At 35.9% G+C, this 27,292-nt stretch overlaps 1 protein-coding gene across 3 annotated transcripts in view; it reads left to right on the top strand.

The window, feature by feature from the left end:
* Positions 1–27,292, top strand: part of Nup133 (nuclear pore complex protein Nup133) — a 269,882-nt gene that overhangs the window by 33,957 nt on the left and 208,633 nt on the right. For all 3 annotated transcript variants that reach the window (XM_090402314.1, XM_090402316.1, XM_090402315.1), the window contains exons 6-7: positions 3,087–3,197; positions 14,706–14,819. In XM_090402314.1, coding sequence (XP_090258440.1) covers positions 3,087–3,197; positions 14,706–14,819 — 225 coding nt within the window. The remainder of the gene's footprint in view (positions 1–3,086; positions 3,198–14,705; positions 14,820–27,292) is intronic.

Here is a 27,292-nt window from a genome sequence, read left to right on the forward strand (position 1 = left end):
GCCATTCAGGCTTCTTATGTTGATAGTACCGATCTTTAACTCTGTTGATGTTGAGTTGGGGTTTGTTTTCAGATTTGTTCCAGTAGCTGACTTTTCGCAGTTCGCCATGGTTCTCTGGCGAAAACAACGAGGGCCTTGTTTAACCAGGCAATGCCCCAATCGGCATGAAATTTTGTCATGTTGTACCATCATTTTTTTATTTTGGTTTAACCAACAAGAATACAATTTAGCTGGCTAAATCCCAAATTGCCAGCCCATCCTCTTTCATTCAGTATCCAAGTAGATACCCAACAGGGTGCACCACGAGAAGGTGGGGATTGGACATTTGGTCAGAAGCCCTGGTCGGTTCTCCGCATTCCTTTAAAGGCTATGTGGAGGTCGCCTCTCAGTTATACAGCTTTGACCCTTAAGCACCCCGAGAAATTGGTCGGAACACTAAATTAGCTGTATACAAGATGGTGTTCATACCAGTTTTAACTTATGGATGTGAGAGCTGTGTCAGAAGTCAAACACTTGACCAAAGTCTGGAGACTGCAGATATGAGAGTCCTGAGAAAGATTAGGTGCATGAACAGATGCCATCAATGCAATATCATATTAAAAATGAGGATATTAGGAAAGAACTTTACATTGTCTGCATCCAGGAATGCATTAGCAGAGCTAATCTCAGGTGATATAGTCACTTAAACAGAATGGGCGAGGAAAGATAAGCAAAACAAGTGTTCTTTGCCAGGTTGGCAGGAAAAAGACCCAGAGGAAGACCAAGATATAAGTTGATTGATTCAGTAAAAAGTGCCTTAGAAGGCAGAAATATATGATAATGTTGAAGTCTTGACAGGTAACAGACTGAATTTGAGGAAAATTGTAGATTGGAAGTTAGTAATGATGTAAATTTTTCAGGTAGTACTATAATAAATCAGGAATTTGATGATGATGACATTGATCAGAATTGCATAGGCAGATTTGCAGTTTTTCTACAGAAAGAAAAGATATTAGTAAGATTTTTCAGTATTACTTTTATTATCGTCCTTCTCATATTCCTAGCATTATCAAAACTTTTATTCATCATGTACACACATGTACTGTCACAGAAGTTGTGTTACAACCAGACCTACAACATTTCTTTTGAATATTGTTTATTATAAACAATTTTCAAAATAATGATTAATAACTGTAGTCTCTATCCTCATTCTTCTCAGTAGACATTTTTAGTATCTGTACTTCACTTCAAATATTTATCAGAGACTATCCAGTTTCCTCCCATTCATTTCACAAGTTAATGGCATTTTCAAACAATAGATTTTAATTGTCTTGTTTTAATTGTTATTGTATTTGACTGAAAATTATAGATGTAATAAAAACATATTTTCCATTATTTTGTTAAAAATCCACAAGCAGAAAGTGGACTCCCTATAGTAGTGTAATGGGGACTCTCTCTTCCCTTAGTTGACTGTTATTTTGAATGCTCTGAAGAGTTTTTCATCTTTGTACTTTGTTCACAGTGTTTTTGCTACATAGCCTCATTCAGGATTTGAATTTGGAAAGGATGGGGGGGGGAATCGCATAATTTTTCTGCCTCAGTTCTGTGAAGGATGATTACTTATTTGACATGCATCTGCCTGTGAAGGTAGATTGCAGTATATGTAGCTGGCAAGGGTATGGGTACCATCACAGGTTGAGGTAAAGGAAATGTATAGGAAAGATAGTTTTATTTTTGTTTTGTTTTGTTTTCTTCCTCTCTAGAAATTTAATCCCAGAGTAAGATTATTGATTCTGGGATTAAATTTATAGAGAGGAAGAAAACAAAACAAAAATAAAACTATCTTTCCTATACATTTCCTTTACCTCAACCTGTGATGGTACCCATACCCTTGCCAGCTACATATACTGCAATCTACCTTCACAGGCAGATGCATGTCAAAGAAGTAATCATCCTTCACAGAAATATAATATAATAAAAATACTGTTCCACATCATCCACTTCCTTTTTCCCCACTCATTCAATATCCTTACAAGAGCTCTTTACTATCATATCTCTGAGGCAGAAAAATTATGTGATCCCTCCCCCAATCCTTTCCATTTGCACACTATCATCTACCACCACCCATTAAGAGTTGAAACACTGCTCTTTTTCAACCCACTTCAGGCAGAATGGTGGTCTCTTATTTCCAAAAGTTGTCTATTACTAATTTGTCGTTACATTTAAACAAAAAGTTTTTCAGTTTTTCACCAATAACCATGGACAAACAAGTTCTCATTTTATCTGGTATATGTTGGGTAAGAGTGTAACTTCTCTTATATTGGTCATACTCGCTATTCTGCAGAAAAGATGATTAGTAAATATTACAATTTCATCCAATATAGTGAATCTTACAAGTGTGGTTTGGTTCATCGTGGTGGCAGTACTAAATATAGAATTCTTTGAAAGCACATGAAGCTTATTCATAGAAGCAGTTTAAGCATCAATGCTTGTTAAAGGAGAATTTTGAAGTTCTATTACATCTTCTTAACTTGAATCTGAATGGTAGATTATCTGCTGAAGGTGGAGAAATATTCAAACTAAAATGAAACTAATGTTTTTAGTTCACTAATGGTTATATTTTTCATGTGAATTTGTCATTTTAGTACAGTTGTCTTGAATAGTCAGCTGATTTTTTTTTATTATTATTTATTTTAATGCATAGCATGTATCCATATGTTTATATGCAAAGTAACTTTCAGTTAAAATCTGAGTGTTCATCCAGAAAGAAAGTGACAAGTCAAAATATGGATGAGCAATGCATTTCTTTAAATAATTACGTAAATCATCTCCTTCCTGGATAGGGGAAGGTGAAACAGTGTTTGTGATGTCAAAAAAAAAAAAAAAATTAATTTTCACTCACTGTATTTTAAAGTTCTTAGTATATGCTTTCTTATAATATGGTTTTACTATAGAGTATTAATTTTACATGCCCAATTATCAGAATCATATTAAAATAACTTTTTAACTTTTTTGAATAGATAGTCATTTTAGCTTTTAGATGAATAAACAGTATTTAAAAAAAAAAAAAAAACTCTCACTGCTTTATTTCGTCAAATTTCTCTTAGAATACTATTCTTTGCCGAACTTTGAAGATTCCCCAAGGTGTACTAGCAGGTATTGGACGCAGGGTATCATCTTTTATTTTTGGAGCTATGCCTAACCAGTCATCTGAATCAGTAGGTGTAACCATTGATATTTGTAATTCTATGTATAACTCTAATACATTTTTAATTAAATTCCCATTTAATTGATTTAAATCAAGTCCCTGGATTGGACTTGTTTTCTTCCCATATTTTTCCTCATTAAAAAAATATATCTTGTTATTCTCTTGATAATATGCTGAAGTTTATTGCTATAGATGCTTTGCTGATAACACTGGACAACACACAATTTGCCTCTGAAAGGATAATAATGATTCTTTACTAATTTCGATATGCTGAACACGTTGTTGGAGAGACTCAGTCTGTATTGCATACATAGGTATCATTTGGAATGATACCTATGTATGCAATATCATTTTAATCATATAGGAATATCATTTTAATCATATAGGAATCTCCTGCTTTCAATGTTGCATCAGCCAATCATACTCAATATCCCCAAGAGCTATGCATCATTGGCTGTTGCGATGCACTTGAGTGATGACATTGCTGTTGTAGGATGATACAATCATTAGTATAAAGTGAAGTCTCATAGGGTGAGCAAGTGTTTGTGTGACTTCCTGGGTTACACTCTCATTTACTCCTACGCGATGAGTATTACACAAGCAATCCCTGCAGTGTAAATCCAGCAGTAGTGATGGCTCGTACTTATATTAATGGTGCAAATAACTTTTGTTACATTTGCAGGGAAGTGACATTTGCAAGCCAGAAAATGTTCATCACTCCATTAGTGAAAAAGGCTTATCAGCTTTATTTTGGATGTAAGATTGCAGACCACGACAAGGTCTGGGCCCCCACACACACATGCTGCAGTATGTGTGCTAGAAATCTTCCAAAGTGGCTGAAAGGCAGTAAAGTGTCGTTTGCTCTTCCTATGGTTTAGAGGGAGCCAAGCAGTCATTTGAACGACTGCTACTTCTGCATGATATCACCTGTTTCGGGAGGCATCACGAGGAAAAAGAAGTGGACAATAGCATCCCCAAATATACCATCTCTGCTTTCCGACTAGTTCTGCATGGCAAAGGAACTTCTCGTTCCGAAACCTCCAAAAGAATTTTCCATTGATTTTGAGGATGATGACAGAGGCAAACAGAAACCTAAAACACCTGAGCGTTTGGCATCTAATGATGATCCATATGTCAGCCACAGTGTGTCATCTGCACCACACATTTTCACACAAGAAGAACTGAACAATCGCTCACAATCTGGAGCTGTCCAAGGCCAAAGAGTTACGGGGATCAAGACTTACAGTGGAATCTTCTCAAGGAAAGTATCCAAGTGACTTCATTTCTCACTCATCATGAGCAGTTTGCATCTTACTTCTGAAAGGAGGATGACCTTGTGTTTTGCTACAGTGTAGATCGCTTGATGAATGTCCTTCAAATTAAACATGACCTGCACAAATGGTGACTATTCATAGACTCATCGAAATTTAGTCTCGAGGCGGTGTTGCTGCATAATGGAAACCAGCTTACATCCATTCCAGTTGGACATACCGTTTACGTAAAAGAAACCTACAACAACAACCTAAAACAGCTGTTGGATATCAAGTACAGCAAGCGAGATGTTTGACTTAAGGCAGTGTCTGTGTTGATGGGTCTGCAGCTGGGATATACGAAGTACTGCTGCTGTTTTTTGTGTGGATGGGACAGCCAGTCAAAGACTTGGTACTATGTGAAGAGAGACTGGCCTGAGAGGGGAATCTCTGAAAGTCGGAGAGAAAAATGTGCAACACCCAACACTAGAAGAAATGCACAGAATTCTGCTACCTCCCTTATACATCAAACTCGGTCTGGTAAAAAAACTTTGTAAAAGCCATGGACCGGATTGGATCAGCTTTCAAGTAACTGGCTGACAAATTCCCTCGACTCCACTAAGTAAAAATTAAAGAGAGAGTTTTTGTGGATCCTGGGATCCGAGAGCTCTTCATTGATGAGGTGTTTGACAACTTGCTACATGGTGATGAGAAAAAAGCTTGGGATGCATTTTGTCTGGTGTCGACTAACTTCCTCAGAAATGTCAGGACAGAAAACTACAAGGAACTGGTTGAGGACTTGTTGTCTCTGTATCACAAACTTGGTGCAGTATGTCCTTAAAAATACATTTGCACCATTCCCACTTGGATTTCTTCCCCAACAACTGCAGCGTGGTTAGTGATGAGGACAGTGAATGTTTCCATCAGGAAATTGCAATAATGGAGAAACAATACCAGGAAAAGTGGTCCGCTTCCATGTCAGACAAAGTGAAGTTGGACATAGAAGTGGTATATGTGATAAGTATGTATTACTCTATTATATAAGAAACTTTGCGGATCTCTCACAAACCATAGCCAATTTTGAGAGTTCCCCCATTTGCCCCCCCCCCCTGCAGACGCACATGACCGTATGATTGCATTTTTATCGATGTTTGAGAGTGCATAGCGCATCAGTGCTCATCTTAATTGGTCCAATGCAATTAATTGCAGGATAACTTTGAATACTTTTGCAATGGAGAACAACTGGTTTGTTTTAGGATTTATTAGAAAACAATGAAGGAGAATGCTATATTTTGTTGGTATATTTGAAATAATCAAGGATTTATAAGACGTGGGAATAGGAAATGAAAGGAAAGAATAAGCGTGAATAGAAATGCTTTCATTAATGCCAAATGAATTATTAATAATTAACATTTGTGATAGGTGTGTCCTATAAGTTACTGGGTACAGCAAATAGCACGGGCCTATAAAGTCTAGAAATGAATAAGTGAATTTATCATCATCATCATCAAATTCCTGCCATGTACCCACAAGGGGTGTACAGGATATGATAGTACTACATGAAAAAATTATATCATTACTAACTTCCTATCTACAATTTTCCTCCAAATCAGTCTGTTACTTGTCAAGACTCCAACATTATCAGATCTTATATTTCTATCGTCTAAGGCACTTTGTACCGTATCAATCCACCTATATCTTGGTCTTCCTCTAGGTCGTTTTGCTGCCAACCTGTCACAGAACATTTGTTTTGCTAATCTTTCCTCGCCCATTCTGTTTAGGTGACCATACCACCTGAGATTAGCTCTGCTAACGCATTCCTGGATGCTGACAATTTCAAGTTCTTTCCTAATATCCTCGTTTTTAATATGATATTGCCATTGATGTTCACGCCTATAATCTTTCTCAGAACTCTCATATCTGCGGTCTCTAGTCTTTGGTCAAGTGTTTTACTTCTGACCCAGCTCTCAGATCCATAAGTTAAAACTGGTTTGAACACTGTCTTGTATACAGCTAATTTAGTGTTCCGACTAATTTCTCTCTTATGCCATATGAATTTATTCAGTTGACTTCCCACCATACCAGTTTTGCTGATTCTGTTGTCTATTTCTATATTTAATTACCATCTTCACTAAAAATCATGCCTAAGTAGCTGAAATGTTTTACTTGTTCCACAGGTTCTCCATTCACAAAACAGTTGACATTTTCAACAATTCTACCTATTTTCATTGTCTTTGTCTTTTTATTGCTGACCTTCATACCATATCTATTACAACAGCTATTCAATTTAGTCAGAGAATCTTGCAGACTTGTAGCGGATTTATTTAGAAGTATAACATCATCCGCATAAAGCAAAGAGCTGACATTAACATCTCCTCCAATTTTGATATCATGTTTAATACCACTTTCCTTCATAATGTGATCCATATAGATAATGAATAACAGAGGGGATAATGTATATCCTTGTCTCACACCAGATTTAACATTAAACCATTTTCCTGTACTTTCAATTCTAACTGCTGACTTACAACTCAAATAAAGACTAAGTATTGCTTGATATAATGCCCCATTGACACCATATAACTGCAGCGCATTGAATAGCTTCTCTCTTGGCACCTTATCATATGCCTTTTTCCAAATCGACAAAACTTAAATACAGATCTTTGTTATATTCCCATGCTTTCTCGACTATTTGTCGTAAAGTGAAGATCTGATCCTGACAGCATCTGTTTGGCCTGAATCCAGCTTGTTCTTCACCAAGTTTTTCTTCCACAATTCTTCTCAACCGTTTCTCAAGTATACTTGCATAGATCTTGCCAGGAACACTCAGTAGGGAAATACCTCTGTAATTCTCACATTCAGTTTTATTTCCCTTTTTATATATATGTACTATGAGAGCTCTACTCCAATCATCGGGAATTCGTCCCTCTGTCCAGGCTTTCTGAACTATGCAGTGCAGCCACTGTAAGACTTATACCACCATACTTCAGCATTTCTGGTCGAATATCATCTACTCCAGCTGCCTTTCCACATTTCAAGCCTTTGATGGCTTTTTCTACTTCAAGTATGGATATGTATTCCTGCCTGCATGCCTGGTCAGTGTTTTTTGTCACTGTGCTGTCATCACTGCTTGTTTCATTTAGCAGTTTTTCAAAGTAATTACTCCATACTTGAAGGATATCTTTTTTCTCCAGTTTTCATGTCACCTTTATCATCTCTAACTCCTTTTACAGCACTCTTTCCTCCATTCCTAAGCTTCTTCAACAACCTCCAGAATATTTTGCCACCTAAGTGAATTTATGATGGCATAATTAAAAAAAAAAAAAAAAAAACTTACGAGGAGACAGAGTATGGCAGGAATAAATATAGTTTGATGGAGCAGCCAATCATTTCATAAAATTTGTTGTCCATGTTATGTGTATTTGTGTATATTTTGCTCTGTTTTCCAAGAATTTTCTTTTGTTTACTGAGACTCAATGTACATAACAGCCAATCATTATCGGAATTATCCATACTTTTGGGAATCCTACATTCATTATTTTTTTTTTTTTAGTATCAGCGGTTCGTCTGTCTTATCAATCTCACATATGCTTGTATTTTGTTGTAGATCAACAACATCTTATAATACACTATTATAATACCTATTCCTGAATAAAAATATTCATTTTTATTCAGGAATAGATATGTTTTACTGTCTGTTGTTTCTGAAGACAAATAAAAATGTCTCTATTCCATTAAAAAAACTTTGCAACCTCAATCGATGCTATGCTGCATAGCAAGAGAAACATTTAGGTTTTTCTCCTAATATCCACTTTCAAATTTTCAGTTCCAGAAAACGTGTAATAGCCATTTGTAATACAGCCATCGGATACAGAAAGTGCTCAACTCATGACAAGTGATAACATTCAATTGGATTGGTTGACAAATTACCAATCGCAGCTGCTAAGTGAGCTCACTTAGCGGCTGTGATTACCGGCACGTAGTCATCCTTGATGTAAGGCATAGAACTGTTTTTCCAGTCTATAATTTTTTAGACATCCAATCACATTATAGACTGGAAAAACAGTTCTATGCTGTACATCGAGGATGACTACAAACACAGAACTTTTAAAGAATCAGCAGTGGTGCTATGCTTAAAGACATGGAAAAATCTCATCAATTCTCTCAGCTTAACAGAACTACAATTCGCAAAAAACCACACAACACATGGTCATGCACCAGATTCTGACTAACGCATGCGCACGTTCAAACGAGAATTATCAAATGTAACGGCCTAATAGGTACTAACGCTTCTTTATTCATGTAACTTGATGCATTTGTATGTACACCTGTACAGCCTTGATAATGCTAGACAGTAGCTAGTGAAACAGGTTGGCAATTTGTATTTTATTCATTAAATCATATGGTCTCTTATTAATAAAGTTTTCAGTTTTAATACATTAGACCAAATATGAACAATTTAAAATAAATCTTTATTAAAATCTTCATATTTAGTAGCACTCCGCATTGCTCAAACAAAAAAAAATCTTTTACCACTGGAAAAGATTTGATAAACTTCTTTTAATAAATGTGTATTTTGAAATGTTTGGATCGGCAGCTGCTGACAAACTCAAATCAATTCCCCTTTCCAACAACAGTATAGGATGCCGAATTGTAACATTATCTGAGAATGTTGAACATTAATTAATTGCAAAAATAAAAAAAAATCATCAATGTTTGCAATACAAATTGGTGAATCAGGAGACATTTAAAAAAAAAATCATTTGCTTTGTTAAAAATTTCTGAAATTGTTGCTGAGGACATAAAAGAAGAGTTTTTATGTTGTTTAGAATTAACTTTCCATGCAACAATTTCAGAAATTTTTTAATGTTTGAATACATACATTTGTAACCATAATTTAGATTGGAAAAACTATGTTGGTATGTGTACTAATGGAGCAGCTAATATGACGGTCAGACATTCAGGACTTACTAAACAAATTCAGTAAATAGCTTCATCAGATATTTTAGTTACATATTACCTTATACATCATGAGCATTTAGCAGCCAAAAATTTGTCACATGATTTAAATAACATTATTTTGCAATCCATAAAAATTGTTAATTTCATTCACACTGTTCACAATACTTTGCCAAGAAGTAGGTGCAGAACATGAGCACTTATTACTTCATGCTGAAGTAAGGTGGTTATACTGCAGTAGAGTACTAACCAGATTGTTTGAATTAAGGACACAAGTAGAAATATTCTTGATTGAAAGTCTCTACTCTCTGCATATTTTTCAGAACACAGAGTGGATTGCAAAATTAGCTTTTTTAAGTGATATATTTTCATATGTCAATGACTTAAAAAAGCTAATTTTGCAATCCATTCTGTGTCTGAAAAATCAGAAACTGAGATTTTGGCAAACAAAAGTCGGAGAAAATAATTATATTTTTCTGTCTTATTTTGATTTTACAAACACACAAGATTTAGATATAAGTTGGATACGATTATCTGTTATCACTTAAAATCATTATACAATGCATTCCCGAAATATTTCCCAAAAGACACAGATATTCGAGAAATGAATTTGTGGATTACCAGTCCTTTCATAGAGCATAATAAAAATAATTTTACTAACAAAGAACAAGAATGTATTTTGGAATTAAGTTCAGATTTGTCATTAAGAGCAAGTTTTGGAACCCTGAATTTAAATCACTTCATCATCATCATCATCATCAAATTCCTGCTATGTACCCTCAAGGGGTGTACAGGATATGATAGTACTACATGAAAAAATTACATCATTACTAACTTCCTATCTACAATTTTCCTCCAAATTAGTCTGTTACTTGTCAAGACTCCAACATTATCAGATCTTATATTTCTATCATCTAAGGCACTTTGCACCGTATCAATCCACCTATATCTTGGTCTTCCTCTGTGTCGTTTTCCAGCCAACCTGGCAGAGAACACTTGTTTTGCTAATCTTTCCTCTCCCATTCTATTTAAGTGACCATACTAATGCATTCCTGGATGCTGACAATGTCAAGTTCTTTCCTAATATCCTCATTTTTAATATGATATTGCCATTGATGCCATCCGTTCATGCCTCTAATCTTTCTCAGGACTCTCATATCTGCGGTCTCTAGTCTTTGGTCAAGTGTTTTACTTCTGACCCAGTTCTCAGATCCATAAGTTAAAACTGGTTTGAACACTGTCTTGTATACAGCTAATTTAGTGTTCCGACTAATTTCTCTCTTATTCCATATGAATTTATTCAATTGACTTCCCACCATACCAGCTTTGCTGATTCTGTTGTCTATTTCTATATTTAATTTACCATCTTCAGTAAAAATTGTGCCTAAGTAGCTGAAATGTTTTACTTGTTCCACAGGTTCTCCATTCACAAAACAGTTGACATTTTCAATGATTCTGCCTATTTTCATTGTCTTTGTCTTTTTATTGCTGACCTTCATACCATATCTATTACAACAGCTATTCAATTTAGTCAGAGAATCTTGCAGACTTGTAGCGGATTTATTTAGAAGTATAACATCATCCGCATAAAGCAAAGAGCTGACATTAACATCTCCAATTTTGATATCAGGTTTAATACCACTTTCCTTCATAATGTGATCCATATAGATAATGAATAACAGAGGGGATAATGTACATCCTTGTCTCACACCAGATTTAACATTAAACCATCTTCCTGTACTTCCTTCAATTCTAACTGCTGACTTACAACTCAAATAAAGACTAAGTATTGCTTGATATAATGCCCCATTGACACCATATAACTGCAGCATATTGAATAGCTTCTCTCTTGGCACCTTGTCATATGCCTTTTCCAGATCGACAAAATTTAAATACAGATCTTTGTTATATTCCCATGCTTTCTCAACTATTTGTTGTAAAGTGAAGATCTGATCCTGACAGCCTCTATTTGGCCTGAATCCAGCTTGTTCTTCACCAAGCTTTTCTTCCACAATTCTTCTCAACCGTTTCTCAAGTATACTGGCATAGATCTTGCCAGGAACACTCAGTAGGGAAATACCTCTGTAATTCTCACATTCAGTTTTATTTCCCTTTTTATATATGGGTACTATGATAGCTCTACTCCAATCATCGGGAATTCGTCCCTCTGTCCAGGCTTTCTGAACTATGCAGTGCAGCCACTGTAAGACTTTTATACCACCATACTTCAACATTTCCTGTCGAATATCATCTACTCCTGCTGCCTTTCTACATTTCAAGCCTTTGATGGCTTTTTCTACTTCAAGTATGGATATGTATTCCTGACTGCATGTCTGGTCAGTGTTTTTTATCACTGTGCTGTCATCACTGCTTGTTTCATTTAGCAGTTTTTCAAAGTAATTACTCCATACTTCAAGGATATTTTTTTCTCCTGTTTTCATGTCACCTTTATTAATCTCTAACTCCTTTTACAGCACTCTTTCCTCCATTCCAAAGCTTCTTCAACAACCTCCAGAATATTTTGCCACCTTCTTGATATTTATTTTCTATATTGTTGCCAAAGTCCTCCCATGACTTTTGTTTAGCTAGTTTTACACACTGTTTAGCTTTCTTACATTTGTCTCTGTATTCTGTAAGAGTAAAAGCTGACTTATTTGCCAGGAACTTTTGATATGCTTTCTTCTTTTCCTTCACTGCCTCTTTAACTTCCTGTGTCCACCAGGGAGTTCTGATTTTTTTATCCTTGCACACAACCTCACCACATGCCTCTCTGGCAGAATCAATCAATGTTTTCTTCAGAGTTTGCCACTGAATCTCCAAGGTTTGATTCCTGTTCTCAAACTCTTTCATTTTCTTTTCAATAATCTTTCTGTATTTTAGTCTACAGTTCACATCTGAGAGCTGCTCAACTTTTATTTGCTTTAAAACTTTCTTACATGTTATTCTTTTCAATATGAAATTCAATTTTATCCTGCTCAAGACTAAATAGTGATCACTTCCAATTTCAAATCCTCTGTACACTCTGGTGTCCTGCACCAGGGAGAAGACATCAGTATCAACAATAACATAGTCAATGAGACTTTTCTTATTCCTAGCCTCTTCTCTCCATGTGAATTTGTGCACATTTTTATGTTGGAACATGGTGTTAGTAATAACCAGTCCATGTCCTGAGCAGAAATCCAACAGATATTTGCCATTATTATTAGCTTTGCTCTTTTCTCGAAATTTTCCCAAAATATTTTTGTATGTCTCGCAATCATTTCCTACTCTGCTATTTAGATCCCCAACAAGGACCAACTTTTCCTTTTTCATTGTGTCAGTTGCTTTTTCTAGAGCGTCAAAAAATTCCTCCACTTTTACCTTAGTAGAACCTTCTGTGGGACCATAGGCACAAATAAGTCTCATTGTCCAGTTCCCCATTCTCCTATTTGCCCACATTACTCTACTTGAGACTGACTGCCATTCAAGAAGATTAGCCTCGTATTTTGTGTTGAATACTATGGCTACTCCTTCTTTTCCTTGATTGTCATTTGTCATTGCCTGAATATAACATTTTGTATTTATTGCTTAGAAAGATCTCACCAGTTTTGGTCTTTTTTGTTTCAGTCACCCCTATTATGTCGATCTGGTACTTATCTAATTCCTCAGCTAGCTCCATTTCTTTGCCATTCAGGCTTCTTACATTGATAGTACCGATCTTTAACTCTGGTGATGTTGAGTTGGGGTTTGTTTTCAGATTTGTTCCAGTAGCTGACTTTTCGCTGTTCGCCCTTGTTCCCTGGCGAAAACAACGGGGGCCTTGTTTAACCGGGCGATGCCCCAGCCGGCATGAAATTTTGTCATGTTGTACCATCATTTTTTATTTTGGTTTAACCAATAAGAATACAATTTGGTCGGCTAAATCCCAAATTGCCAGCCCATCCTCGTTCGTTCAGTATCAAAGTAGATACCCAACAGGGTGCACCACGAGATGGTGAGAATTGGACATTAGGTCAGAAGCCCTGGTCGGTTCTCCGCATTCCTTTAAAGGCTATGTGGAGGTCTCCTCTCAGTTATACAGCTTTGACCCTTAAGCACCCCTTTTAAATCACTTTTGGACCAAAATTAGGAACGAAGTTCCAAGTCTTCATAAGGAAGCAATGAAGGTGTTACTACCATTGCAACAACTTATTTGTGCGAATCAGAATTCTAGATAATGTCAGCTATGAAAACAAAGTTAAGAAATTGTTTAACCATAGGTCCAACTCTTCACCTGCCTTTAAGAATTTTGCAACCAAACATTGATGTAATTGTTGAAAGGGAGCAAGAATGAAGAAGCCACTAAATTTCATAACTTTATTTCCTCATTATTATATACCTACTTTAAGTTACAATGTATGACATGATGAATGTATTATATTCAAATAAAGTGCAATTTATGTTCTTACAATATGTTTTTTTTTGTACTTTTTATATTGTTGGGCCACGGAAAATTATCTGAGATTTAACTGGTCCATGATAGACAAAAGATTGAGAAATGCTGCTCTAGAAGAACTAAAATATTAGATGTGACAGTATTTCAGCACTGACAAATAATAAACTAATTAGGAGGAAAATTGTTGATAGATTATGGCATGCAATTCTGTTGTTAGACAGTTGATAGATATTGCCATGTAATTCTCTTCACCTCATAAGGATACATATCAGGAAATTGATTAATGATCTAGAATTTTTCCTCATCAAAATTCAAGAAGAAAAAAAATCTTATATATTTGTTGCTAGTATCAGTTTTTGTATACACAACCATAGTAGTTTCTGGAAGTGCTTCAAGAAATGGAGCTCAACCTGTAGTGGGGGGGGGGGCTTTTTTACTGGAATAAAAGCAGCCATCTCTTGACAAATTCTTGATTCATCGACCATTATCATTCATTAGTATCTTAATGTGTCATCTTTTGGCTATCTTTTACACAGTAGCATTTCCTTTCTAAAATAAACACTTCACACAGTAGCATTTCCTTTCTAAAATAAACACTTCTTTTCTTTTATAAGAAAAGAAGTATTTAATTCTCTTTCTTATTCCAACTCCTGTTTTATGAAGCATCTGAAGAAACAATTTCTGTGCAGTTTTCAGTTAAAATAATATAAAAAAAAAAGTGTTTTCATGGCAACAGTAATAAATAACCTGATTTAGTTTATATGAAAGAGAAAAAAAATCATGGTATTTTGAGATACGTATAATAATTTTACATTCTAATCAAATTTGATATTAATTTAATGTATGTACATATCTGAAATTGATTTGAGAGTTTTTTTGTTTTATGTCTTCTTAGAAGCAGTTAATAAAAGTGTTATCCATGGGTGATGAGGAGGATGAGAAGTATCTTTTTGTTCTAACAGGAAATAGTCTTCAAAAATGGCACCTGATTAACAGTGAACCTGATAAGGTTAGTTTTAAATCATAACTGAAATTAACTGTAATGTAAGGTGAGAGAGCAGCAAAAGAAAGAGATTGATCAAATCACCCACTTCCTGAAATAAGGTATTTAAATGCTCTCATGGTAACAATCTATAAAAGATAACTACACTTAATCACAGTCAAAGTCTGTTGTAGTGAGATTTCATCATTGTTGACAAACGTCCTTATAATAAATGCTCTTTATTAATTATGTAAATCAAGTGGATATTAAATCTAGCATTATTTCAAAGCCAAATGTAGAAAGTATGAAAGTTCTGTACAAAATTTGGCCAGAGAGCTTATTGGAATACACTCGCGTCACTTACGAGTTGCCCTAGCACGGACCTTATAGAAGACATGATTGCTTGTGTCTATATATCCGCCTTCTATAGATGCTTGGGCAAGCAATCTATAAGGTCCATGCTAGGGCAACTTGTAAGTGCTGGCGAGTGCATTCCCATGAGCTCTCTGGTCAAATTTCATACGAAACTTTCATAGTTTCTACATTCGGCATTTGAAATAATGCTGGATTTACACTTTATTTATAATTTTGTATTGCTGAACTAAAGCCTTTTGGCTCTTTATTAATTTTTCCATTCTCAGATAATAGAAGAATCGGAAATTGATTCATTGTGAATGTAATTATCAGACATAATTGTAGCAGCATGAGATGAATAATGAAATGATATAGCGTGATCTTTCCCTTACATATTAGGCTCAGTAGTCTGTCAGCCAGGTTACTTGGCTGCTTAGAAACCCAGTTAATGCTGTGATAAAGCATTCGTGATTCTTGAACCAGTCTTTGATGTCTTTTTTTAAATTCCTCATGTCTGTTAAAAGCAATGTCATTGTGGGCTCTACTTTAAAGCAGGGTTTCCCAAACTATGTTCTACAGAACACTGGTGTTCCTCAGAAAGTGAATAAGTGTTCCGTGAAAAATTATTAAAATTGATATGAGCCTAGAATGATTTTAAACTGCAACAAGTTCAAACATGTTTGAAAATCAGGCACTCCTCACTTTGCATGTGGATTGTGCTATTAAGGCGAGCACATGCTAGCCTTGACTCAGCTGCCCGCGGATGCCAACACTTCCGAGCATGAGTGAAGTAAGGAGGTATCTATTCTAGGAAACATGCGGTCACAAGCAAGGTCAATGCGATGCGATGAGGCCCAGCACTACCTGTAGTGTGTGTGTGCTGTTGCATTTTTGCAATGCGATACTGCCTGCTTCAGCAATAGTGTGTGCTTAGCTTTTCATTGAATATGAGAATGATGATATCCAACTCTAGCCAAGGTGTTCTGTTAAAATTTCAGGATTTGTGAAGTGTTCCATCGTAGGAAAAGTTTGAGAAATGCTGCTTTAAAGGGACCATTAAATAATCATTTGGAACTAAGTTTGGACTATAGAATGTGACATTAATTGTTCAACCAAACCTTAGAAATTTCAGACATCATATGTAAAATTATATATGATGGTTTGGCATTATGTTTTTTTTTCTTTGTATAGTTTTTTCTTAGTCACTATACAAGATAATCTGTCTTTTTCAGATTTTCATTTCTTGTGATATCAGATGATCTGCATCATCTAGTCTTCTCTTAAATAAATAATTGAGAATGACAGGAAGAACATTCAGGATTTTATTAGACCATAGGGCATTACAGCCTGTCCTTGTATGTACAGTGGTATCTCGCTAATCCGAACCCTCTAGTAATCCGAACTGCTTTTAAATGTAATTTATCAAATTTATGACGTTACCGCATCAATAAAAAATATAAATTTGAAGGATGTATGATTCTCAGTTGTTGCTGCTTGGGAAGCTGCCGAACCTGAAACAATTCGAGCGTCATGGAATAAACTGTGGCCTTCTAGAATTTACCGAGATAATTACGGTTATCTTGTTAAATTCAATTTACCAAGACAAAAAAGTTTGAATTTCCTCTTTTAACAAAAAGGAAATTCAAAACGCGCATAATTTGGTTAAAAACATAAATCCAGGTGTTGAAATTTCACAGATATTTGTGAAATTACGGAATGGATTACAGGTAGAACCGAAAGTGAATTCGAAATCAAATCAGATGCTGAAATTATAAATATGACACTACAGAATGAATTTGAAGACTATGCTGACGATAAAGAACTGAAATAAAAAAATAAATAAAAAAAAAGTAAAACATATAGAGGTGATTGACAGTTTTAATATGTGTATAGAATGGGCTAAGCAGAATGATACGCAATTCCACAAAATTTTATTGCAATGCAGCTCCGAGAAGAAGCATTCGAAAAAAGTTTAGCTTCCAAGAAGCAAAAGAAATGGATTCTGACTTTTTTTACAAAGAAATAAAAAAAAAATTGTGTTATTTTGTTAAACTTTTTTGTATGTTGTGTACAAGAAAGCGATATTTTTTATGAACTGAACTATGCAATTTTATTAAATCAGAATCCTCAACAACACAGGTACATATAAACTAAATTTTTTACTAAAATAAACTTGTGTACTGTATTATTTTTTAAGTTTTATAAAATGATATTGTTCATATTTGATAGTTTATGTTACAATACAGTAGCTTTTTTTCTATCAGTTACTTCAGAATTTACTAAATTAAATTTATTTACAGAATTAAACTGATGTACCATTAGAATCTGATTATTTTTGTTTTAAAAGCTAGTTATTGTTGTCTCTTGGGGAATATTCGTTAATCCGAACGAGCATGGTTTTTATTAGTTCAGATTAGCGAGATACCACTGTACTAACTATTAAGTTGTAATTGTTTCATGGGAAAATCTTTTCATGATTTTTTTCCAAAACAAGTTACTGAGAAAAAAAAAAACTATTCTCTTGTCATATCCAGATATCCCTGTTTTTATTGAGTCTTGTGTAACTTCTACAAAGCTATATAATTATCATTGTTCATTTCACTTGATATGATAGCAAGTTTTGGTTATTATTTAAATATGTGGACTACTTCTAAAATCTCACTACTATTAGAATATCTGTAATAGAGATCTGCACTCTGATAAATAGACACCTAGTTTGCAAGGTAGATGTTTTTTATGTAATGGCAATGAAGCAGTTATTAAGAAAAAAAACTTCTATGGATATTTTTGCATATCTTTAAGGAAAGTAGAAAATGCACAAGTCTGTATTTTGCTACCAAGATTTTCTGTCCAAAGGACAACACTTATACAATCTAGAATGTGCAAGAAAATTAGGCTTATCCTCATCCTCTTGAGCATCCTGGAATATATAAAGTTCATCTAGTTGGACATACTGATTGATCTGTCAACATCTGCTATGAAGAACATAAGAATTACATTCACAGTAATCTGTATGAAATCTGTAGGATGAAATGGAAGAATAATGTTGTATAGAAGTCACTTTAAGGTTTGAAACATTTCCCTAATTTCAGAAGTATGGCTGAAATTAGGGAAATGTGCTTAAGATCTAGAAAATGGTCATTCTAAGACCATATTTAGCTTGACTTCTCTGAAGTTAAGTTGACTTCTCATTGAGTGCTATATTTACCTCAGTCGTTATTTGTGTTCTAAGATGCTGGTTTGAAATCCAGCAAAATATTAACTCAAATTACTTTTGTTCTTTTCCACTGTTTATACCATATAGTACTATTATGAATGGTCAATGTGAAAATTGTTCTTGTGATCCCTGAAAGTTTTGCTCTAGTCACTTTATTTATTTATCATCATCAAATTCCTGCCATGTACCCTCAAGGGGTGTACAGGATATGATAGTACTACATAAAAAAATTACATCATTACTAACTTCCTATCTACAATTTTCTTCCAAATCAGTCTGTTACTTGTCAAGACTCCAACATTATCAGATCTTATATTTCTATCGTCTAAGGCATTTTGTACCGTATCAATCCACCTATATCTTGGTCTTCCTCTAGGTCGTTTTCCTGCCAACCTGGCAGAGAACACTTGTTTTGCTAATCTTTCCTCACCCATTCTGCTTAAGTGACCATACCACCTGAGATTAGCTCTGCTAACGCATTCCTGGATGCTGACAATGTCAAGTTCTTTCCTAATATCCTCATTTTTAATATGATATTGCCATTGATGCCATCTGTTCACGCCTCTAATCTTTCTCAGGACTCTCATATCTGTGGTCTCTAGTCTTTGGTCAAGTGTTTTACTTCTGACCCAGCTCTCAGATTCATAAGTTAAAACTGGTTTGAACACCGTCTTGTATAAAGCTAATTTAGTGTTCCGACTAACTAATTTCTCTCTTATTCCATATGAATTTATTCAATTGACTTCCCACCATACCAGCTTTGCTGATTCTGTTGTCTATTTCTATATTTAATTTACCATCTTCACTAAAAATTGTGCCTAAATAGCTGAAATGTTTTACTTGTTTCACAGGTTCTCCATTCACAACACAGTTGACATTTTCAATGATTCTGCCTATTTTCATTGTCTTTGTCTTTCTATTGCTGACCTTCATACCATATCTATTACAACAGCTATTCAATGTAGTCAGAGAATCTTGCAGACTTGTAGCAGATTTATTTAGAAGTATAACATCATCCACATAAAGCAAAGAGCTCACATCAACTTCTCCAATTTTGATATCATGTTTAATACCACTTTCCTTCATAATGTGATCCATATAGATAATGAATACCAGAGGGGATAATGTACATCCTTGTCTCACACCAGATTTAACATTAAACCATCTTCCTGTACTTCCTTCAATTCTAACTGCTGACTTACAACTCAAATAAAGACTAAGTATTGCTTGATATAATGCCCCATTGACACCATATAACTGCAGCATATTGAATAGCTTCTCTCTTGGCACCTTGTCATATGCCTTTTCCAAATCGACAAAACTTAAATACAGATCTTTGTTATATTCCCATTCTTTCTCGACTATTTGTCGTAAAGTGAAGATCTGATCCTGACATTCCCTATTTGGCCTGAATCCAGCTTATTCTTCACGAAGCTTTTCTTCTACAATTCTTCTCAACCGTTTCTCAAGTATACTTGCATAGATCTTCCCAGGAACACTCAGTAGGGAAATACCTCTGTAATTCTCACATGCAGTTTTATTTCCCTTTTTATATATGGGTACTATGAGAGCTCTACTCCAATCATTGGGAATTCGTCCCTCTGTCCAGGCTTTCTGAACTATGCAGTGCAGCCACTGTAAGACTTATACCACCATACTTCAGCATTTCTGGTCGAATATCATCTACTCCTGCTGCCTTTTCACATTTCAAGCCTTTGATGGCTTTTTCTACTTCAAGTATGGATATGTATTCCTGACTGCATGCCTGGTCAGTGTTTTTTACCACTGTGCTGTCATCACTGCTTGTTTCATTTAGCAGTTTTTCAAAGTAATTACTCCATACTTCAAGGATATCTTTTTCTCCCATTTTAATGTCACCTTTATCATCTCTAATTCCTTTTACAGCACTGTTTCCTCCATTCCTAAGCTTCTTCAACAACCTCCAGAATATTTTGCCACCTTCTTGATATTTATTTTCTATATTCTTACCAAAGTCCTCCCATGACTTTTGTTTAGCTAGTTTTACACAGTGTTTAGCATTCTTGCATTTGTCTCTGTATTCTCTAAGAGCACAAGCTGACTTATTTGCCAGGAACTTTTGATATGCTTTCTTCTTTTCCTTCACTGCCTCTTTAACTTCCTGTGTCCACCAGGGAGTTCTGATTTTTTTTATCAATGTTTTCTTCAGAGTTTGCCACTGAATCTCCAAGGTTTGATTCCTGTTCTCAAACTCTTTCATTTTCTTTTCAATAATCTTTCTGTATTTTAGTCTACAGTTCACATCTGAGAGCTGCTCAACTGTTATTCGCTTTAAAACTTTCTTACATGTTATTCTTTTAGATATAAAATTCAATTGTATCCTGCTCAAGACTAAATAGTGATCACTTCCAATTTCAAATCCTCTGTACACTCTGGTGTCCTTCACCAGGGAGAAAACATCACTATCAATAATAACAGTCAATGATACTTTTCTTATTCCTAGCCTCTTCTCTCCATGTGAATTTGTGCACATTTTTATGTTGCAACATGGTGTTAGTAATAACCAGTCCATGTCCTGAGCAGAAATCCAACAGATATTTGCCATTATTATTAGCTTTGCTCTTTTCTCCAAATTTTCCCAAAATATTTTTGTATGTCTCACAATCATTTCCTACTCTGCTATTTAGATCCCCAACAAGGACCAATTTTTCATTGTGTCAGTTGCTTTTTCTAAAGCCTCAAAAAATTCCTCCACTTCTACTAAGGTAGAAGTGGGAACATAGGCACAAATAAGTCTCGTTGTCCAGTTTCCCATTCTCATATTTGCTCACATTACTCTACTCGAGACCGACTGCCATTCAAGAAGATTAGCCTCGTATTTTGTGTTGAATACTATGGCTACTCCTTCTTTGCCTTGATTGTCATTGCCTGAATATAACATTTTGTATTTATTGCTCAGAAAGATCTCGCCAGTTTTGGTCTTTTTTGTTTCAGTCACCCCTATTATGTCGATCTGGTACTTATCTAATTCCTCAGCTAGCTCCATTTCTTTGCCATTCAGGCTTCTTACGTTGATAGTACCGATCTTTAACTCTGGTGATGTTGAGTTGGGGTTTGTTTTCAGATTTGTTCCAGTAGCTGACTTTTCGCTGTTCGCCCTGGTTCCCTGGCGAATACAACGGAGGCCTTGTTTAACTGGGCGATGCCCCAGCCGGCATGAAATTTTGTCATGTTGTACCATCATTTTTTATTTTGGTTTAACCAATAAGAATACAATTTGGTCGGCTAAATCCCAAATTGCCAGCCCATCCTCGTTCGTTCAGTATCAAAGTAGATTGGACAACAGGGTGCACCACGAGAAGGTGAGGATTTGACATTAGGTCAGAAGCCCTGGTCAGTTCTCCGCATTCCTTTAAAGGCTATGTGGAGGTCTCCTCTCAGTTATACAGCTTTGACCCTTAAGCACGCCATATAGACTGTCTTGAGCAGAAATCAAATTTAACCAGAGAGGGCTTTGAATCAGTTGTATCACCATTTAAAGGAATGTGCACAAGGTGCTGAAGAGGCTCTTGGAAGAGAAAGTAAGAGGTGACAATATAGAATTAATAACTCAACAAGTGAAGGAGAAGACAGAAAAAAAAGGAGAGGCATATAAGAGATGGTTAAGGCAGTAAGACCCTTCATAAAGAAGAGTACAACAGTATTAAGAGACAAGTGAGAAAAATGGTGATTAAGGCTAAAGAAGTGTGTGTAAAAGAAAGGGCAGTGAAATTGGAACAAATAGTGGGATATAGTTATGCTTCCGAGGCTTAGTTATTTGTGCAACAGGTACAAGCCCTTATGCATCTTGAGTAGGACTTAATATCGTTTCCCTTCAAGATTTTAAAATATATTACAAAGGTTTATTATTTGAGGATAGGATGGAATGTCAATGAGACGAGAGGGCTATTGTTGAGAGAAAGGACATTTGAGATAACATTAGAGTAGGTGATGTGAGCTTCTTAGGCATCAAAGAATGGAATGGTAATTGAGATAAGCATGGTGGTAGTAAAGTATTTACAGGTCCTGACAATTGTCAGGACCTGTAAATTCATTTCTTAGATAGAAGCCAACAGATGCTCCCATGGGCCAGTTGCATTGTGCCATGTAAATGAGTCACGTGTTTCTAGTCAGTATTAATTGGAGGAATATGATGCTTCCAAGTCAGTGCAACTGTGTCCGGATGAAATGGCTGCGAGAAGGGAACTGATGGAATTTTAAAAAGGCATTGTGATAGGATGTTGCAGACCTATCTGTTCAGTGAATTGTTGAGAAATTAGGCCATCCCAGGTCAACAGTCAATGATACCATACTGAAATGGAAGCACAGGGAATCGGGTGCAATTGCTACTCGCAGTGACCAATCCACCACACTCACCAAACTTGACCATATGGTGCTACGAAAGATAATATGTAAAAACCGCTATTTGTTGGCTGACACATTGAATGCGGAGTTCTGTACATCAACTGAAACAAATGGCATGGAATGGATGTACTCATAGGAGAACAATCCTACATTTTCTTCTTTTCACTGATGATCGAGTGATTCTCTCACAGGATAAGGATATGGATACATATAAATGTTGGGGCCTGAAAGTCAGTCTGTTAAAAACGGACCACCTAGTATTTGGAGATGATAGTGCAACAGATTGTGAGTTAGAAATGGGAATCATCCATGGATGCCTCGAAATATCTTGGCTCCAAGATGGATAAGTCCATCCAGTGTGAACTGGACATGGATTTTGAACAGGCCATGCACAAGCTGCTATTAGAACTATAGTGGGATCATATGTGTTTATGGAGTATAATGATCTATGGATGTGAGTGTTGGACCCTCACTAACAGCGAGAGGAAATAAGCTGTGGAAGTGGATTCCTTTGAAAGTATGAAAGCTTTGAAGTTGGTGTGGAAACATCCAGAGAACGATGCTGATTGAGAATTATGAACTGGTCACTTCCTGTAAGGAGAAAAAGAAGAAAGCCAAGAGCTATGTGGAAAGAATGATTATGCAAGTGATGAAGAAAAGAGACTTAAAGGATGAGATTGGTTGGTTTATGGTTTATTAATGCAAGAACAGCAAAGTTTACAGGTCAGTGGTTATTGCTGATTGGGCAATTAACAATACATAAAACAGTCAAATGCATTTGTACAAATTAATTCTTTGCTAAGGTTAAAAACATCATGCAGTTTGTCTGAGTCTGATAACATCTGCCTGAGTGTATATGGCTTGGCTAGATAACTAAATATTTCATTCCTGTCTCATGTAAAGTGCTGGCACTCCACTAGAATATGATAAATAGTAAAACGTATGTTTTCACACACAGGTGTGTCATCAGCCCTCAGTAAATAACAGTGTATAAGATGATTACGACCTATACAGAGCCTAGCAAGAACAACTTCCTCTCTTCTCTTTCTGTGTTAACTAGAATGCCAATACTTAATTTTGGATTTAATGTCATTTAATTTGTTTGTGAATGCTTCCTGCCATTGGACAATTAGTTTTGATCTTATAAAGCATCTGTAGTCTGTATATAGTACTGTTAAACAGTGCGTCAAAAAAGTATGAGCTGATCTAGCATCTGCAGTCTCATTTCCCTTAATTCCAGTGTGGTTGGGAATCTCGCACAACCAAAAATCAAAATGAAGCATCTTCATTTTGTATAAATGGTTACACCTTACAAAGCACTGGATGTGTATTATACATAGGAAAGGAGATAGCATGCAAAGAACTCTGTATCATTACACACTTTTGGTAGCGGTTCTCTTTTACATGCTAGAAACAAGTATACAAGCTGAATGGCATGTAGTTCTGCTGTATAATTACTGCATTCAAGTGGGATCTTGGTTGGAGATAGTAAAATCAGAAACACAGCAGCACAACCAACAGAGATCTCTGCTCTTGAACCATCAGTTTAGATGGGCAAGTAACTAGAGTGGGTTGCTCTATGTGCATTAAACAATTGAAGGTAGACAGATGTTGTATAAGACTTTTGTAGTTGACAAAGTGAGAGGTTGCAGGATGGAGTGCAAACCTGCCATGGAGGATTGCTGTTATGATGTTTGGTGCAGGTAATGTTGTCAGCATCATGCCAACAGTTTCCATAACTCCGTAACATGCATACTAAAATGACATATGACAGTCTGACCTGTGTGATATTGAGCTTCCCAATGTAAAGAAAAGAGACTAGTCTATGTAGGATGATCTGAAGGAGACTTTATGATATAATTAAGAGACAACCGCTTCCATCTAAGTGATAGAGCCAGTTCAGTTGCTGTAACATTGACTTTGAAGAGGGGGGGGGGGCAGTGTTCTAAAGGCACCAGTAGCTATTCATATGCCTGATGATTAATGGGATCCAACCATTGCAGGTTATTCTGCCTTGCAGAACCATAGACTTTGAAACCATAAATTCAGCTTTGAACATATAAGCAAACAATAAAGATGAAGCAATGAAGATTGATCTGCACCCCATTGGAATAACAGTTGGTCTCATTCTTAATAAGTGTACACAGACACTTTTTTCTGCTGAAAACTTGAACTCATTACTAAGAGCCCATAGAGAAACACGATCAATTGCTTTCTGAAGTTGTCTTTCAGTTACTCTCAGTTATGAGAATGACAGTAAATTGTGAAGTCATCAAAATGCAGAGCATTGCCTACAGTGGGAGGAAGCTGTTCAGTGATTGAGTTAACTTTGATAGCAAAAAGTGTCACACTTGTCCTTGGGAACACCCTGTTCTTGATATGGCCGAGATAACTTACTTCCCACTATGACTTGGAAATCTTGCCTGGAGAGAGTTTTTAATAAATACAGAAAGGTGTGCTCTGAGATCAAGGTTATAGAGCTTTTTTAATATACCATATCTCCAGGCTGTTTCATAAGCTTTTTGCATCTCAAAGAAAATTGAAACTAGGTGTTCTGAATTCAGGAGTGCATCTCTTATAAAGTTTCTAAACCAACCTATTCCTCTTTAACAAATGGCTGATAGTATGGCTCAAACCCACTGGTAGAAAAAGTAATATCCTTGCTATAATTTTTTTGACAAGTGGGTTCTCATTGAATGGAACCATTTTTGGAGTTGTCTCTGGAGTAAGATTGATGTGATTGTTGCACTCAACAGAAAAGCACTTGCGATCATAAAGTTCTGGTATGGTGGAATAGACATGAATGTTTGAGATGCTGCTGCTGACATTTTCTTAGCTGCCCATCTTCTCAGCATAAGAGGATCTCATAACATGTATAGTTGTGGTTAACTTCCTTTTTGCATCCTTATATGATGTATTTTGTTCTGTTTTAACTTTTTGTACTTCTTTTTCTTCTTTCTACTTCTGACATGCATGGGAGTAAGCTGGATGATCCCCATGACAGTTGATACATTTAGCTTGTTTTGCTGAGCAAGATTTGTTATCATGCTATATACTACATTTTGGGCACAGGTGGTAGAGACATGACAGGCAATTTGGGCATTCCCATATTTATGACATTTAAAGCATCTTAGTGGATTAGGGATGTACAATCTAACCAAACAGTTGAGATACCCTGCTTTTACAGATGTTGGAGGTGTACCAAAAGTAAGGATGATTCCTAGTTCCTAGATGGAACTAGGTGACTATCCCTACATATCATGATGCACCTTGAACATCAAAGAGATCCCATTCTGATATCACTCTACAAGAATTGTGTTTTATGAAGTGTTACTGGCACTGGTATTTCACACACATGGATGTTGCTCTAAGTAGTTTTTCTGAGTGTTTCCACAAGGATATCACCAGAATGTCATTTCTTAACAGTTCTGGAAGATACTATTAGTCTTTCTAAACCCTTTTGAATAAAGAAGGATGACATTTTCCCTATTTGATTTTCACTTGTTGCATGGATAATCAGAAATGGTACATTTATATATAGTATCATATGGCTTTTGTTTCTTTCTTCTGTTACCAAATGCTGTATCTAGGTATCAGTACTTGTTTGGGATTTTGATAAGCCCCTGAAACGTTTTGAGGATTGAGAATTCATGATCAGGGGGGTTTTGGTTCAGCGCCAGGGTTTCCCACTCACTGATTGGCAAGCAAACTGTGCTCAGGAGCAGGACCACCAGGGCTACCCCAGATGCTATACCAGCACCACAGCAAGCCTTGGATCCTGATCCCAGACCATGAGGTGAGACTTACTGCAACATCATTAACCCTTGCAGGCAAGAACACCAGCAGATTGATCCTGGCCATCCAGGACTGCCCATCCTGCTGAAGCAGAGGCCAAAGTAGTGGATCTCCCTTTCCAGATGTCCATGGGTCTCACTGCACAGTAAACGTGGTGGCACAGCATTGGATCCCAGTGATGGTGGCCTGGAAGAAAGGATAGCAAAAAAGGGTTCAGAAGAAGAATATGGGAGGCAAAGCAAAGAGAAAGAATGAAGAGTACGAGTACTGTCACTGGGAGGTCTCTTCCACCTCAAACAGAACAGGATGAGGACTGGAGGAATCATGCAAGCTGAGCTGAGAATAGGCAGCTGCTGACAAATGGAGACACTTTCAAAAAGAAAAAGATTTTTCAAGGTTTCTTTCATCGTGACTTACAGAATTTTTTTTAAACAAAACTTTGCAATGTGTAATTTTTACCATAATATCTTTTGTAAAAGGAATTTGATTACTCCTTTGTCTTATCTTGCTTTACATTGTTTGTGTCCATCATCTTTATGTATCTAATTACCTTTTACTGCTGCATGTATATGCCTATAGATGTTAACATAATGCTCCTCCCCAGATTTTCTACATATAAAGGAATGTATGTATGTATTCATTCATCATTTATTATATGATTATTTAGAGTAAAGCTATCTTGCACTCTAATTAGAATAGCTACAAAACAGCTAAATGAATGCAATTTCATGTTCTGTATCTTCATTTATTT

The sequence above is a fragment of the Typopeltis vanoorti genome, chromosome 13 (assembly GCF_054136105.1).
Source record: "Typopeltis vanoorti isolate ZY-2024b chromosome 13, IOZ_Tvanoo_1.0, whole genome shotgun sequence".
Lineage (NCBI taxonomy): Eukaryota > Metazoa > Arthropoda > Arachnida > Uropygi > Thelyphonidae > Typopeltis > Typopeltis vanoorti.